Source organism: Anolis carolinensis, chromosome 1, assembly GCF_035594765.1.
Source record: "Anolis carolinensis isolate JA03-04 chromosome 1, rAnoCar3.1.pri, whole genome shotgun sequence".
Taxonomy (NCBI): Eukaryota; Metazoa; Chordata; class Lepidosauria; order Squamata; family Dactyloidae; genus Anolis; species Anolis carolinensis.
The window spans coordinates 212,876,258-212,892,807 of record NC_085841.1 but is presented as its reverse complement, the minus strand read 5'-3'; the positions used below and the strand labels follow the sequence as shown (position 1 = coordinate 212,892,807).

Below are 16,550 nucleotides of genomic sequence, written 5' to 3'. Positions count from 1 at the left end.
CTTTGTACACTCAGATGTACAACACACACATACCTTTTTGATATTTATGTGTCATCTATGGAAGCGATGTTTTTACAACATTACTGTTTGCCTGAAGGAAGATGAAGTTTACATTTCAACACACATACAATATTAGAGGGAGGGTGAGAAGGAAATGGAAAACAATACAATTTTGACTTCAAGTAACATCGCTTCATCATTAGAAGAATGACAATGACCTGTTTTGTGCAATACACTTTTATTTCCTTTTACCTCTGCAGTCAATCTTTGAGTAATCATTGTGTAAACAATAGAATGGAATGAAATTACACTGAGTTGTACGCAAATGGCTCTAGAATACCTCAAACATTTATGACAAGGCATTATAAATAACTCTTAAATAACACATTTGCCGATTCCCCCATGTGTTAGGGAGCTGCCATTTATCCAAGTTTATCTAGGAGGTGAGTTAAGCAAGGTAACATCCAAGAAACCCATTCCTCTGAAAATAAGCTTCAGATTAGAGAACCCTTCTAACATTGACTAGCTCCAAAGTATCTATGCCACAGGTTAAGCATATGACTTCGGTCAGAAGTGTGTTTTAAAAATGTAACAGAAATTTGCTTCTTCAACTTTTAAATCATTGCACAAAGCCCTTTCCTATTATTTGCACTCTATCTGGGTGTTCTGCAGAATTTCAAGTAAAGCTTAGATTCTCTTCAAGTTTTTTTTCTCATTATAAAACAATTCCTATCCCTTCAAGATAAGCCAAATCAGAGATGGGCAGAGTAAAGGCATTTTAGCTTAATGGCAACTGTTTAAAGAAATTTCAGCTTGTGATTCCCCCCACGAAGCAGAATGTAGGCCATATGTATTTATCTCAAGTCTCTGCTACAATAAATCTTCCTCATTACTCAGAGATCTAGACATGCTAGATCTTGAAATGAGATGAGCTCCGATTCACACAGCTTTAGGCACAATCTTAGGACATTAATATCTGCAAGGCACCTCCCACACCCCTGACAATCCCCTTATGGATTTTTAAAGGACACACAAAACCAAAACTAAATGCCTACCTCAGTTAAAAAAAAAACCAGAGATTGTGACATAGGCTTTAAAGATAAACCTGAAACTCTCTTTAAACAAGTGTGTTCAACTGCAAGTAGCACATAAATTAAGAATGGGGGTAAAATCAATTTCTCACAGCCAGGATGGATAATGCATAAATATAAGGGAAAAATAAAATTCACAGTTGGTTTCAGAACAAAAATTCAAGTGTGGCTAAATAAGCCCTAGAATTTATCATTATGTTCATTTCTACATACAACAGCAGAGTCAGTATTAGCCGCTAAAATAGTTATTACCAGTTTTTTTAATTAAAGAAGAAATAGCTCTAATAGAAAATTCCTTTTGTAACCAATGGATACAGCCACCTGAGCGCATTTCCAATCCGTCTTGTTTGTTCACTTCGGGGAAATCCAAACTGATTGCGAGAGACACATTTAGTAGCTTTTGGAATGTTAGCAGGAGCAGTGTAGCTGTGGGCATTGCTTGTTCCAAGGTGGTGAATTGCTATAGAATGAAGCAGAACTCAGTGTGTGTGTGTGTTTGTGTGCGGAGCCTGGAAATTTTCCTTTGCGATTATAGCTGGCCTCTTTGCAATCTCACCATTGTGCTGAGGGGGTCGGGAGATTGGCATCAGCTGACACTGAGCTGAGCAAACCCAATCAGTTTTACTTCATCGGGGATCTCCGTACCATCACAGCCAGATGCCTGAAAAAGAGCAAAAAGGAGTAAAAAGAGAGAACTACCATAAGTCAACATTACATATGTGTAGGAACTATGTGATATATACTCTCTGTAATACAGACCAAGGGACCACCGTACTTACCAGGCATGGGCAAATTTTGGCCCGTCAGGTGTTTTGGACTTCATCTCCCACAATTCCTAACAAGCTGTTAACAATTCCTAACAAGCTGTTAACAATTCCTAACAAGCTGTTAGGAATTGTGGGAGAGAAAGTCCAAAACACCTGGAGGGTCGAAGTTTGCTCATGCCTGCTATACCCTGTTTCCCCAAAAATAAGACATCCCCGGAAAATAAGACCTAGTAGAGGTTTTGCTGAATTGCTAAATATAAGGCCTCCCCCAAAAGTAAGACCTAGTAAAGTTTTTGTTTGGAAGCATGCTCGCTGAACAGAACACCAGAGCATGCAGGATCGGTAAATGTACGTACCATAGAGTGTTGTGCATGGAAATATTGGTAGTAACAAGAAATTCTTGATAGGATTCACAGTTTGTCTGGTTATGCTGGTTTGTAATGACAACTACTGTACAGTATATAATAAATGTTCATTTTTTATTGAACAATAAATGTGAATTCTTCTTCATGGAAAAATAAGACATCCCCTGAAAATAAGACCTAGCACATTTTTGGGAGCAAAAATTAATATAAGACACTGTCTTATTTTCAGGGAAACAGGGTATACTAAAATCCCCTCCTAAGTTGAGGGCAGTTTCGGGGGACAAAAATATGGCTTTTAATATGATCCTTGGATAAGCTGCAGGTAAAATTTAGGAACATGAACCCATGATGTAAAGGATGAAAGAAAATGATGCTAAAGAAATCACAAAATCCCAGCAGGCATAACTGCTTGTGTTCACCCTAAATATTAGATGGATGAGGAAGGGACTATTGCAAATGGTGGCTGTGTGATGTGTAGGGGAGAAGACCAAGTGCAAATGGGGCTACAAAAATGTGGATCCATTCCACAAAGAAGCAAAAGCATCAGTTGTCCTTGGTCACAGCCATTTTCCTGTCCAGTCATTCAAAAAGGCAAAAGGTGGCCCTGTGGCAGAAAGTCAAGTGGGTTGGGTGCTTCATTTAGGTTCTCCTGAAATGGACTAAGCCAGGCCTGCAAAACTTGGCAGTTGTAAAATTTATTTATTTATTTATTTATTTATTTATTTATTTATTTATTTATTTATTTACAGTATTTATATTCTGCCCTTCTCACCCAGAAGGGGACTCAGGGCGGATCACATTATACACACATAGAGCAAACATTCAATGCCCATAAACACATCGAACCGAGACAGAGACAGACAGACGCAGAGGCAATTTAACCTTCTCCTGAGGGGATGTTCGATTCTGGCCACAGGGGGGAGCAGCTGCTTCATCATCCACTCTGGCGGCACTTCCTCATTCCAACATCGTAAATTAGTTAAACTTGCCTCCCCACTTTTATAAGTGGTACCTTATTTCCTACTTGATAGATGCAACTATCTTTCGGGTTGCTAGGTCAGCAACGAGCAGGGGCTTTTTTTTTTTTAATTGACAGGTGCTCACCCCGCTACGGGCTGGCCTCGAACTCATGACCTCATGGTCAGAGTGATTTATTGCAGCAGGCTGCTCAACAGCCTGCGCCACAGCCCGGCCCAAATGTGAACCTCCTCCCTTCCTCCTCTGCCTGCTTGACCAGGAAGGCAGTCAGGGGAAGGGCCAACTGGTGAAGGGGAAGCCCAGTCCCTTTGCCCACCTCATGCCATTCCCATAGGCCACAGGGAAGCCTTTTGCGAACCGCGGCCAGCCCACAGGCCATATGTTTTACAGACCTGGACTAAACTTTCATCACTCTACACAGGGAAAGGAATTGTTACTTTTTTGGTGAGAGATAAGGTATAGTACTTACTTTGACCTGTGGATAAATCAACTCAAAAGTTTGTGGGTTAACCGTTTTGACTAAAGTTTCTAGATTTATACGTGTGTGTGTGTGTGTATACAGTAGAGTCTCACTTATCCAACATAAACGGGCCGGCAGAATGTTGGATAAGCGAATATGTTGGATAATAAGGAGGCATTAAGGAAAAGCCTACTAAACATCAAATTAGGTTATGATTTTATAAATTAAGCACCAAAACATAATGTTATACAACAAATTTGACAGAAAAAGTAGTTCAATACGCAGTAATGCTATGTAGTAATTACTGTATTTACAAATTTAGCACCAAAATATCACGATGTATTGAAAACATTTGACTACAAAAATGCGTTGAATAATCCAGAACGTTGGATAAGCGAGTGTTGGATAAGTGAGACTTTACTGTGTGTGTGTGTGTATGTATATATATATATATATATATATATAGAGAGAGAGAGAGAGAGAGAGAGAGAGAGAGAGAGAGCGCAACTGCCTGTTTCACATTAAAATCATAGCTGACATCCTACCTTAATTCACACTGACACCAATGTCATTTAGATCAGATTTTTTCAGGCTCTCTGATGTAAGGGGATCGTAATTCCCCCATTCCTCCCTGCTAACCCAATTTGCCAGGAACCATGGCACATAAGAGCTTGAAAACTGGCACCAGTCTACAGTTTGAGCAGAACCAATTTAGATCACACCAAACCTGTTCAGTGCCAAGGGAAAAGTACCTCTTCGCTTTCACAACAATGTGTTTTTTGCTGCTGGGCAGAGGAAATTAAATGAATCTGTATGTATGTATAAGCAAAGAGGTGTGTATATATACAGTAGAGTCTCACTTATCCAAGTTAAACGGGCCGGCAGAAGCTTGGATAAGTGAATATCTTGGATAATAAGGAGGGATTAAGGAAAAGCCTATTAAACATCAAATTAGGTTATGATTTTACAAATTAAGCACCAAAACTTCATGTTATACAACAAATTTGACAGAAAAAGTAGTTCAATACGCAATAATGTTATGTTGTAATCACTGTATTTACGAATTTAGCACCAAAATATCACAATATATTGAAAACATTGACTGCAAAAATGGCTTGGATTATCCAGAGGCTTGGATCAGTGAGGCTTGGATAAGTGAGACTCTACTGTATTCCAAATCATGATAATCATACAGGTACAATAGCAGCAAGGCTACTTGGTAAAAGACAGACACTTTCATTATTTTATTAAAGTTTACTAGTTGAAGTACACAACCATTTTTTAAAAAGTTAATCCTCAAGATTATATCTTTAACCTGCAATATTAGACCCACATATGTACCCAACCCTGTCTTAGCCAATTTCCTTCTGAATACAACTGTATTAATGTAGCTGACCTTCATTAACTGAACTTCACATTTATTTTATCAAGACGATAGATCTTAGAATCAATATCACTAATTAAACCAACCACTTGAGACACACTTTCCTCTCTTTCTATTTAGGGCAGGGAAGCTTTGTGATAAATAAGCCACAGTTGTCCAACACTTTAAACAACAGAAACTGAGACATTTGCCAAGGATGTGAATTTAGCATTTCTGCAATTAACTACTCCGTGTCAATGCTCCCCTTGGTGTTAACATGTCCTAATTGCTCTTTCAATATGTGCATTTTAAGCATTCTTGCACAGACTACTAACATTATGTGTAGAAAGCATTCCCTTTCACTTATTTTTAAAATCCCATTTTAGAAACAACTTCATCTTAAATGCTTTTTGCCACTTCTTTTTCTCCCCCTCTCCTATGTAATGGCTTCAGAAACCATATCCTTGTGCAATGTGACAATATTCAAAAAGGTGTGAATTCATATCTCCATCTTGCTAAAGTGGACACAAATTATTCTGTTATTCCCATACACATGGTCCTGTTCCTTTTCATAGCTAAAACCTGAAAAGCTCTTTTATTGGCAAAGCATTTTAAGGAACCGAATCAATAAATTGCAGTAAATAAGTTAAATGTTTTGTTATGATGCTGAGCAATCCCAGCAGCTGAGTTGCCCTTTTTGGTACCTTTTATGTCTAAAATATCATGTGGATAACTTATTTGGAGAGTATGATAGACCTTGCGGGGGGCATGCATTAGATATCCAGTAGTTCTTACTACTATTTAATGGGTCCCCCATTATTCCACTGTAGTCCGTGGGGCTGGAGTTAACAGCATTCCATTTGGGGAAAATTTATCCCAAACACTGTTTATATAAGTAGGTCATGCATTTACCACATGAAGTTTTTGTGTGTGTGTGTATAAATATATATATTCATAAGCAAGTTATCCCTTCATTTCACAGCTAGATCTCAACACACCATTTACTTCTCCTTGCTCAAAGCTTGCCCTTATTTTCAAAAACCCATGCAAAATAACAACAAAGATAATTTTTTTTGCAAAAGCACTCCATTTATACATCATTGCTTCAAAGAACAGGACAAGGGTCCTCTGGTGTAAAGTTAAGAAGCCAATGGACCTGGAGTGCACATAGCACAATTAGTAATAAAATTAGAACAACTTATTGCAGTTTACTGACTGTATACTCCAGTTCTTGTGCCTTCTTTAGCACCTATGGAAATTTTGTGCATGCAACTGTTAAGACAGGTATTTCTGTACTATTGAACCATATTTCCTTTGAATTACCTGACTACTAACCAGATAAAGTACTTTTTTTCATGTCAGGAGCAACCGGAGTTGCTTCTGGAGTGAGAGAATTGGCCGTCTGCAAGGACGTTGCCCAGGGGACGCCCGGATGTTTTACCATCCTTGTGGGAGGCTTCTCTCATGTCCCCGCATGGAGCTGGAGCTGATAGAGGGAGCTCATCCGCACTCTCCCCGGGTGGGATTCGAACCTGGCAGCTTTCAGGTCAGCAACCCAACCTTCAAGTCACGAGGCTTTTATCCCCTAGGCCACCGGAGGCTCCTAGATAAAGTACTCACTCACTACATTCATTGCTCTCTGGTTCTAGTATATCACTAAAAGATAAGCCCTGGCCATAAATGGCTATTATTTTAACATGATGGGATTCATTCCACTGTCTTAACTTTTGGATTATAATACAATATCACCCATTTTGTTTTTGTTCAGTTCTTGAGAAAGAAACATTGCTTTTTTTCGTGTCTGGAGCAACCGGAGTTGCTTCTGGAGTGAGAGAATTGGCCGTCTGCAAGGACGTTGACCAGGGGACGCCCAGATGTTTTGATGTTTTACCATCCTTGTGGGAGGCTTCTCTCATGTCCCTGCATGGAGCTGGAGCTGATAGAAGGAGCTCATCCGCGCTCTTCCCGGGTGGGATTCAAACCTGGCAGCCTTCAGGTCAGCAACCCAACCTTCAAGTGACAAGGCTTTTATCCCCTAGGCCACCAGAGGCTAGAACATTGCTAAGAACAGTAAAATAGGTTCAACTTGTAGTTTCAAAAGTGGTTCCTAGGTTTGCCTTTAAAAATGTTTTTGGATTGCAATACTCAGCATTCTTCACTCTTTTCTATGCTAGCTAACACTGCTGAGAGATGTAGTTTAACAGTATCGGGAGGACCACATGATCCCTGTCACTGCTCTAAAATGTACAACTGAAAAAAGGCAGCCCTAACATTTGATATGTTCACTTACACATTAGCTTTTACCATGGATTCTTAAACAACCAGGCTCTAGAAGCACATGAGAGTGCTATGCAAATAGTGCTATGCAAATGCTCTATTTTTCGTGATAACCTGCCCCCCCCCCCCCACACACACACACATGCAAAGTATAGAAGAACATATGCACTGCTTCCAAACAATACAGGATGGGACATGGGAGGCTGTAGGTGAATATGGATGGATGAGATTCTCTCAACCCCTCTAGAGGTGAATCAATCAATTTTGGGAGCCCTTCAGTTCCTCCCTTACTTTGTTCAGATGATGACCCATCCTCCTGAAATATTTTTGGTGGTATAAATGAGGACTTCTTAATCTTTTCCCATTTGCCACCCCTTTCTGCCCTAGAAATTTTTATATGACCCAAGGTGTATAGGTATATAAATTAGTTTTAAAAAGCAAACATTTGCTGAAAATAAATCAGCACTTGCAAGGCTTGTTAAATGGGCTAATTTTCCTTTTTTGTGGAGTACAGCTGAAGCATTTTCTGCAGAATCCATTGTAAACACTGCACAAATTTGTGTAATTGTCTAGGTGCTTGCAGAAACTTTTGACTGTTGCCAATACATTTGCAACCCCAACATTGAGCTAAGGACACCCCACTTGGATTTGGGATCTACAGTTTAAAAAGCAGTGGTAAAGATGTAAGAGGAGGGGATAGCCAGCTTGTCTGCTGGGAATGTCCTAAAATTATCTTCTTATGGGCATCATGCCACTTTGTACTTATAGAATCTTATCTGAAAGTAAGTAAGTAACTTTATTTTTCTATCCCGCCACCATCTCCCGGCTGGGACTCGGGGCGGCTAACACGGGACGAAGGCCCGAAAGCAATAACCAAAGTACAACAATTAAAACATTACAAAGAGTAAAAACACAATAAAATGACATTATGCAGAACAATACATCAATCCATAAAAGCTCATTTAAAACAAAATGAATAACAATATAATAAAATAAGATGGACCACCAATTTGGTGGAGGGGAATAGCATGGAGAGGCCACTTAAACTAAAGTGCAATAGTATGGTTATAAAGCGCTTCAGGGCAAGAGCACAAAGTGCAAACATATCTCGACCGTTGGGAAGGGGGACAAACATCCAAATTAATTGTAGGAGAAGAAAACAGTATGAAAGTTACTTAATATGGAGAAATAGATATATTTATACAGTATATTTGAATGACCCTAATTGCTGTGTACATTTTAGATTTTGCCAGAGGCGTGAGAAATAAACTAGTGTTGGCCTACGAGTTCATCTGGTACCAGTTAATCTTGATCACTGCCATCCAGTAAATTCTAAGGCAATGGTTCCAAGATTTCAATAGCAATTGTGGAATATAACAGACTTTACAAACTTGCAACACTTTATCATTGTTTCTTAAAGATTATTCTTAGTCATTCACATTGTTTCCTATTTTTCTTTCTCATTTTGTGTACAGCAATAAAATATTGAAAATGTTCAATGCAGAAAAGTGGCTGATAGAATACACATTAAGAAAACCTGGCTCAAAATAATAATAAAGGAATTGTTTTCTATTCAATCACATTATTTTACTGCTAATAGTACTTTACTTACCAGCTTAAAGGTTACTGTTTTCAAGGCCTTGGGGTCATCTACTATTTTTTGTAAATTAGCAGCAACTAGGGAAAACAAAGCATAAAAATGGAATACACAGAAAGTGAAACTGTACACAGTCAATAATTGCTTTTATACATGAAGAGCAGAATGGTGTAATTGTTTTATGATAGTCTTGGAATGCAACCCAAATTGCATTCATCACACAGAAATGGAAGCAAAAAAAAAGTGTGTACTTCCATGTATTTTTTTTCGTACTGGAGAAAATAATTACAAGACTACATTGTGGAATGCAATTTTTGTTTAAACATTTTTATAGTTATCCTTTTGATAGAATACAAAAATCATGGAATAAGATATTTACAGTAGAGTCTCGTTTTTCCAACCTTCACTTATACCACTTTCTGGATTATCTAACGCACTCCGCCTTTTAATAGTCAGTGTTTTTGTAGTCAGTATTTTCAATACATTGTGATGTTTTGGTGCTAAATTAGTAAATACAGTAATTACTACATAACGTTACTGTGTATTGAACTGCTTTTTCTGTTGATTTGTTATAAAACATGATGTTTTGGTGCTTAATTTGTAAAATCATAATGTAATTTAACATTTAATAAGCTTTCCCTTAATCCCTACTTATTATTCAAAGTTTTGGTTTATCCAACAGTCTGCCGGCCCGTTTATGTTGGAAAAGCGAGACTCTACTGTATTTAACTTAGATTTCTATACACCCCCAATGAGTTTGAAGACAAGAATTTATATCCTGAATAATCTAGAAAATTCACAATATTTTTGATTATACAGATTGAATATCCCTTATCCAGAAATCCAAAATCCTCCAAAATCCAAAACTAACCACATTGATGACTGATGAAGTGAAACCTTTTCTTTCTAATGGTTCAATGTACACAAACTTTGTTTCATGCACCAAATTATTCAAAATATTGTGTATAAAACTGACTTCAGTTTATGTGCTTTATGTGTAAATGAAACATATGGTAACTTCCCTGTTTTGTTATTGGAAATAAAAAGTCAAACTGCTCAGCCTGCTGGATTCTCACCATTTTGTGCTCTAATCTGATGAACTACTTGTAGCCAAGTTGTAGGAGCAAGAAGAAACCATGAGAAAATTGCTTCCTTTTCTCTGACAAGTTGTTTTGAGAGTCTTCTTTTAAATCTATTCTGATGCTTGCATAAGCTTATACCTCACAGCGTGCTATGGAAGAAGACTGAACATTACAGAAAAAGTTCAGTCATCAACTAGATGAATGCACTGAGAGATGGAAGTGTGTTAAAGGGGGGATAAAGGGGGGGGGGAGATAAATCGGCAAGGAAAATGATGAAAGTTTAAAAATGGCAAGTCTTCACATGCTTTGCAATATTCTCTTGTGCTTTAACTACAAATGCCATCGCAAATTAGGGAGAGACTATATGCAGATGCTTTGATCTTTCGTTTAATATAAAGTAAATCAAGCAGTGTTTACATATAAAAGTAAACTAAGTCAAAAACAGTAAGACACCATGGTTTTTCCCCCAAAGAAAGAACACTTCTTATTTTTGTTTCTTAAAGCAAGTTCACTGATAAAACATCTGACCAATTTAACCGAGTACTGCAGGTGGTCGTTCCACACCACTGAGAAATTATATTAAGGTGTTATTTCAGTTAACCTTTTATGATTTTCCTTTTTGAAAAAATATAGCACAAGGACTAACAAATAATTCCTCTTTATTCAGGTCCTGCCAAAAATCGATGTTGTACAAGACACAAACATGTTGTAGTTCTGCCCCTCAACAAAACTTGCTTCTCTGGCAAAGATGTCAAAAGTGACAGAATCTCACTCAGAGCTCCTCTCATGGGCCCAACTCTATTCCTATCCAGATTGCTCTCTTTGTTTCTAAGAACAGAAAATAAAAAGGAGAAAGACAACCACCCCCAATGCCTCTTGGACATGCTAGGGACCCTCATCTGATCAGCTTTCCCTACATCTGCTACTAATCTTCCACTCAAGGAACACAGCAAGTTTGATCATTACTGACAGAACCTTTATGGCAACCTTTCCTAATCTGGCTGATGGCTGTTGTTCAATACATCTGAAATATATTAGCTTGGAGAAGGTTGTCCCATGGGATGTAGGACTTCCTGGCTCCCAACCCCTCTCCCCACCAAGAGAAATTATGTTTGAAGTAGACAGATCAAGCTGTGTTGCTACTCTTCCTTTGCTCAATGGCCTCATAGCTCTGACCAAGGATATAGATAAGGGCTTGATGTTCACAAATGTACAACACAATTTGGGGAATGCTAAAACCTATGCAGTCAAATTTAAATATTCCCATCTAAGTCCAAAAAAGGAGTTTCCCCGCTGTTTAGTACTTAACATATGGATGCTAGCTACAGAAGCAGGGGAAAACCTGTAAAGATAGTTGATAAAATTGAGGACATTTTCTCCAGGTTAGACAAATATCACAGTGGGATCTTTCTTTCCTTCTTTCTTTCTTTCTTTCTTTCTTTCTTTCTTTCTTTCTTTCTTTCTTTCTTTCTTTCTTTCTTTCTTTCTTTCTTTCTTTTGGCTGGGCTACAGGATTCACATTTGTCTTTGTCCTTATACCATGGAATCATTTGTTGTTAGTATATTTCCTTACAGCAAGCATTCAAGAACAAGATAGCTGGGAGAATAAACTTAGGCAAAGTATTTTGGGTTTTATTTTTATTAGTGCCATTGGTATAATTGGTCTTTATCAAATGTGATCAGCAAAATATGGGTTAAATTCTTAAAAGCTTAGTTTAATTTTATGTCACAAGAATGAACACAAGAAAATGAGCTTGCAAGTACTTTTTATCCCAGTTGGATTTTTATTTTGTTTTCTTTGTAGGAGGAGTGCTAGCTAATAGAACATGTTCAAGAGCATGCATTTCCTCCTTAACATAAACGGCCAGAAATAATGTTATCAATATCATCATTCAAGTAATGTTTTGTTCAAGCCCAGATAGCCCAAAACAAGTGTTTCTGAATAATGGAGGCAACATTCAGTGCTGATATAGTCACCACACGAGGAATTATGAGTTCCAATTTGATAAAAGCATTTTTTTTCTGTATGTGTCACAACTAGACCTGTAGCATGTGTTATGGAATACATTTCCTTTTTTTTCAATATATAACTAATGTAGAATGTAAAAAAGTGACAAAGGTAAATGCTGCCTTCACCATCACATTCCCCTAAATTCTACCTCTACAGCAAGATCAACTCTTACAAAGCTTTTGCGAAACTTAAAAGAGTTTTGTTTTCACTCACATTATGTACAGGATGAGTTCCAGCATGCTTCAGCTAAAATGTGGCATGCAATTTATCAACTGCCTTCTACTGGGGTAGAGGTGGGTTGAACTAATAGAGCCTGTTCCGTCTTGAAAATAAGGTCAGTTGAACTTATTTCTACACCAGTCCTCCCCCAACCTAGCACACTCAAGATGAATTGGACTAAAATTCCCATGACCACAGTCAACCCCTTTGGAGAATGTGCCTAGAGGGAAAAAATTACCAAAAAAGGATAATAGGGGTGCTGCAGGAAAACCTGGTTTGGAAGCTAAGTCCTATGAGGAAGCTACGTCCTTTGGGAACTGGATATATTTAGCTTGGAGAAAAGAGGGCTGATAAGAGACACAACAACTATGTTTAAATATTGGAAAGGGTGTCACATTGCAAAGGGGGCAAACTTGTTTTTTGCTGTTCTGGAGACTAAGATACAATGGAGCAATGGATTCAAACTGCAGGAAAAGAAATTCCTGCTAAACATTAGGAAGAACTTCCTGGCTATAAGCTGTTTGGCAGTGGAATATGCTGCTGCTTCGTAGCATGGTGAAGTCTTCTCTGCATAGCCAACGGTCGGGGTGCTTTGATTATGCTATTTCTGCATGGCAGGAGGTGGACTGAATGACCTTTGGGGTCTCTTCCAACTCTATATTCCTGTGATTTTACTTCTTTGGAGAGGAAGCAGCCATGAATTTAAAAACCATCTTTGCAGACAGATTTTTTTTAAAAAAGCAAGGTGGAGGTGCAGGGTGCCTCATTGTAGGGGCAGAATAAAAAGATACCAATTTTCTGTTTCTGTCCAACTTTCCATCCCCAATTAAGCGGTGAAGCAAACTCTGTTACTTGGTGTTATGAAATGGGGAGTGGGCTGAAGATCATGCACTCTCTCCCTTCTGCCTGCCTGATTAAATTGAACCTATGTCATAATTATGAAGCCAAAGCAACAACTCCTCTACCTGGGTCAGGACCAATTTGTATCATGCTAGGAATCTTTTCCCTCTCACAGCTTCCTCCCATTAGGTCTTGTCTTCAGAAGGGAGGCAGCTGCCTTCTCTCCCATTTGCAAAACATCCACTCCACATCAGCAGAAAAAACTCAAAGTTCACAACAAACATGAATTAAATCTTTACCCTCTACCACTGTGATTTGCTTTTCACAGTTTACTGAAGTGAACAAAGATGGTGAGGCCCAAAAGATATTGTGATGACTTTTTGAACTTATTTATGGATAGTCAGAAAAGCAAAGGACATGTGTAAATATTAATATCAAAGGCACAAAAGTCATGTTAAGTTTAAACAAGACTGAGTAGCAAGAGGTACCTCAGGGAGATGACAAGCACTAGAGCAGTGGTTCTCAACCTGGGGTCCCCGGATTTTTATTCTTATTTTTCGTGTCAGGAGCAACTTGAGTCGCTTCTGGAGTGAGAGAATTGGCAGTCTGCAAGGACGTTGCCCAGGGGACGCCCGGATGTTGTTGTTGTTTTTTTTAAAAAATAATTTTTTATTAAATATATTTATACAAGAAAATAAGTTGCAACAATCATTGTCACTGAGGGAAAGGAAACTGTCGAGGAAATGGGTGAAACAACGAAAACCGTAACATCTGGTTTGTAACATAGACGTGTATGTGACAGAACACAAGAAAACAAAGACAGAAAAAATAGCATAAAAAAGAGAGTCATAAAAGAGGAAGAAAAAATGAAAAAGAAAAAACAAACAAAAAATAACACAAAACAAAAACAAAACAGAACAAAACCACCGAAGGTCTAAGTTGTGATGTTTTTGATGTTTTTACCATCCTTGTGGGAGGCTTCCCTCGTGTCCCCACATGGAGCTGGAGCTGATAGAGGGAGCTCATCCGTACTCTCCCCAGGTGGGATTCAAACCTGGCAGCTTTCAGGTCAGCAACCCAACTTTCAAGTCACGAGGTTTTAGTCCACTCCGCCATCGGCCTACAACTCCCAGAAATCCCAGGCAGTTTACCAGCTGTTAGGATTTCAGGTAGGTGAAGGCTAAAAACATCTGGGGACCCCAGGTTGAGAACCACTGCACTAGAGCAAAACACACAAGCACAATCTATGTGAAGCCAAATGAAAGTATTCATAAAGTATACTCAGTTTATATCAGAGACTATGCTATTCTTTGACAGCAGGAAAGAGGGTGGGAGGATAATCTACTTGTAAAAAGCCAACGATAAGAATGGTTGTGCATGAGCTCTTATCCATTCACTATATTGAATAGTAGCAATAGCAGAATTTAAAAATGAAACATAATTTACCTATAACTACATCATGGCCATCAACCAGGCCTGCAGAGAACAGCTCCTGAGATACACCATCTGCTGTGTCTGTACAAAATGTGAAATGAATATGCATTAGTCATGACAAAACCGGAAAAACAAAAGTCAAGAAAGCAGGGCAGTTTGTTTAAAAAACATATTCGGTTCACAAACACCCATTACTAAAATGTGCTTAATCCAATAATTAAGAACACTATGTTCTCTGCCACTGATAGTTCTCATTTTCTACATGATAAAACTCCACAGGGCTACTCACGTCATCCTTCAAAAATCCTAAAGCTGTTTTGTTTTATACAAAGAAACACTATCACTTCTACATCTAATCACCAAGTTAGATTAGGGCAGTGTGCTATACATGAGGCTAACTTTGAACACAGTTCAGGAAATGCAGCTATACAAAATTCGGAGGCCAAACTGATAATGGGGACTTGATATTGTTAACTGTGTAACTGGACACCCCTTTCATCAAGAACCTGCCCTCACCTCGATCTCATCATCCAAAGCCTTGCTTCACCTCTCTCTTTCTAGAAATGATCCCGAAGTTATGATGTTTGAGAGGCAGATTAAGGCCTTTCCATGCTTTCAATTTCTGGTGGGCTATGGCAAGCCAATGATCAAATACTGGCCTTAATACAACTATTTATAGCATATTTTATCTGCAAAAGTACACGTTTTTTTTTAAAGGCATCCAATGAGAAAGTAGTAATCCCAATGTAAGATAATAATAATAAAAATGACTCAGAAAAGAAACAGAGGGTACTTTCAACAAGATCTTCTCCCTTCCCTCACTTTTGAAAATCCTAAGTAACTTGGAAATTGTGGAATCAAATTGCCAACTGATTTCATAAACTACCACTCTTTTGGAAGGGAAGACACAGAGAGATTCAAATATAGACCAATACATCTGCCTTCCTTTTGAAAAACTACTTAAAGCTATGGGGACTCTCACAATGAGCACCTAATGCTTCAGAATTTACCACACCACCACTGCCTGTGTTGGGTTGACATAAAATATTACGCCCAATTTGCAAGGTGGAGCAGCAAATAAGCTTTCTCCCCCTGGAAAAATAAGTTATGACCCTGCCTATATCTACTGATTGTAAAAAACAGGTGCCATACATTTTGGATTTAAAGTGGTTTTCCTATTTGGTTATGCCTTTCAAAAAGTTAGATGTCTCCACAATCTAAGCTGGAAGTAATACACTCTTGCTTTATTATGATCAGATTTTTTTTCTTCATGTCAGGAGCAACCTGAGTTGCTTCTGGTGTGAGAGAATTGGCCGTCTGCAAGGACATTGCCCAGGGGACGCCCAGATGTTTTGATGTTTTTACCATCCTTGTGGGAGGCTTCTCTCATGTCCCATGATCAGATTAACATGGCAGCACGTGGTGTTACATTTTTATCCTTGCTTATGGGAGAACTTAAGCCTTCCGCTGTAGATGTTCTGGCGGATGCACGTCTTTGTCAAGATACCCCACCCCTTTTTTAGAGTAATTCTTAGCTGTGCAGCAATAAAAAGTTCAGATAGAAGTCCAACTGAGCATATGACTCTCCAGAGCACATTTGGCTTTTTACACAGTTAAAAGTTTATGCTTGAACAGAATGTGATAATGTCACATCTTGGAAGAACTGCATTTTGGGTGAAGGATGGGATGTAAATTCAGTAGGCAAATAAAGTTGCTCCTTTTGCAGAGCAACAGCAATTTTAAAATTATGTGGTCTTAGTGACTTCCACTAAGTTTAGTTACTTTCAGCTATGGCCTCACTAGAAAGCTGAGGAAGGATATCACATCCTTCAAATGGTGGTCAATCCTGTGCCTTTCCACCAAGGTGGAAAACAGGGCCATTCAGGCTTTTGGTTAAAAAATAATTAAAGTAATTAGCTGTTTACTTTAATCCCTGGGAACAAGAACTGTAACCAATTGCTTTTCAAATGGAGTTTTCAAGCTCAGGTTTTGTCTTATTTACACAAGAGTTACAGCACCAAATACTATTGCTGTCCAAAATAATCTGCAACTCTCTTCAGCAACTA

General features: G+C 38.4%; 1 protein-coding gene across 1 annotated transcript in view; it reads right to left on the bottom strand.

Annotated features, from left to right (window-relative positions):
* Positions 1 to 221: 221 nt before the first annotated feature.
* stk39 (serine/threonine kinase 39) overlaps positions 222 to 16,550 on the bottom strand; it is a 166,072-nt gene continuing 149,743 nt past the window's right edge. The window contains exons 16-18 of the mRNA XM_062969190.1: positions 14,497 to 14,565; positions 8,914 to 8,978; positions 222 to 1,752 (exon numbers count right to left, since the gene is read on the bottom strand). Of these exons, the coding sequence (XP_062825260.1) occupies positions 1,678 to 1,752; positions 8,914 to 8,978; positions 14,497 to 14,565 (209 nt within the window). The 3' untranslated portion in view covers positions 222 to 1,677. The remainder of the gene's footprint in view (positions 1,753 to 8,913; positions 8,979 to 14,496; positions 14,566 to 16,550) is intronic.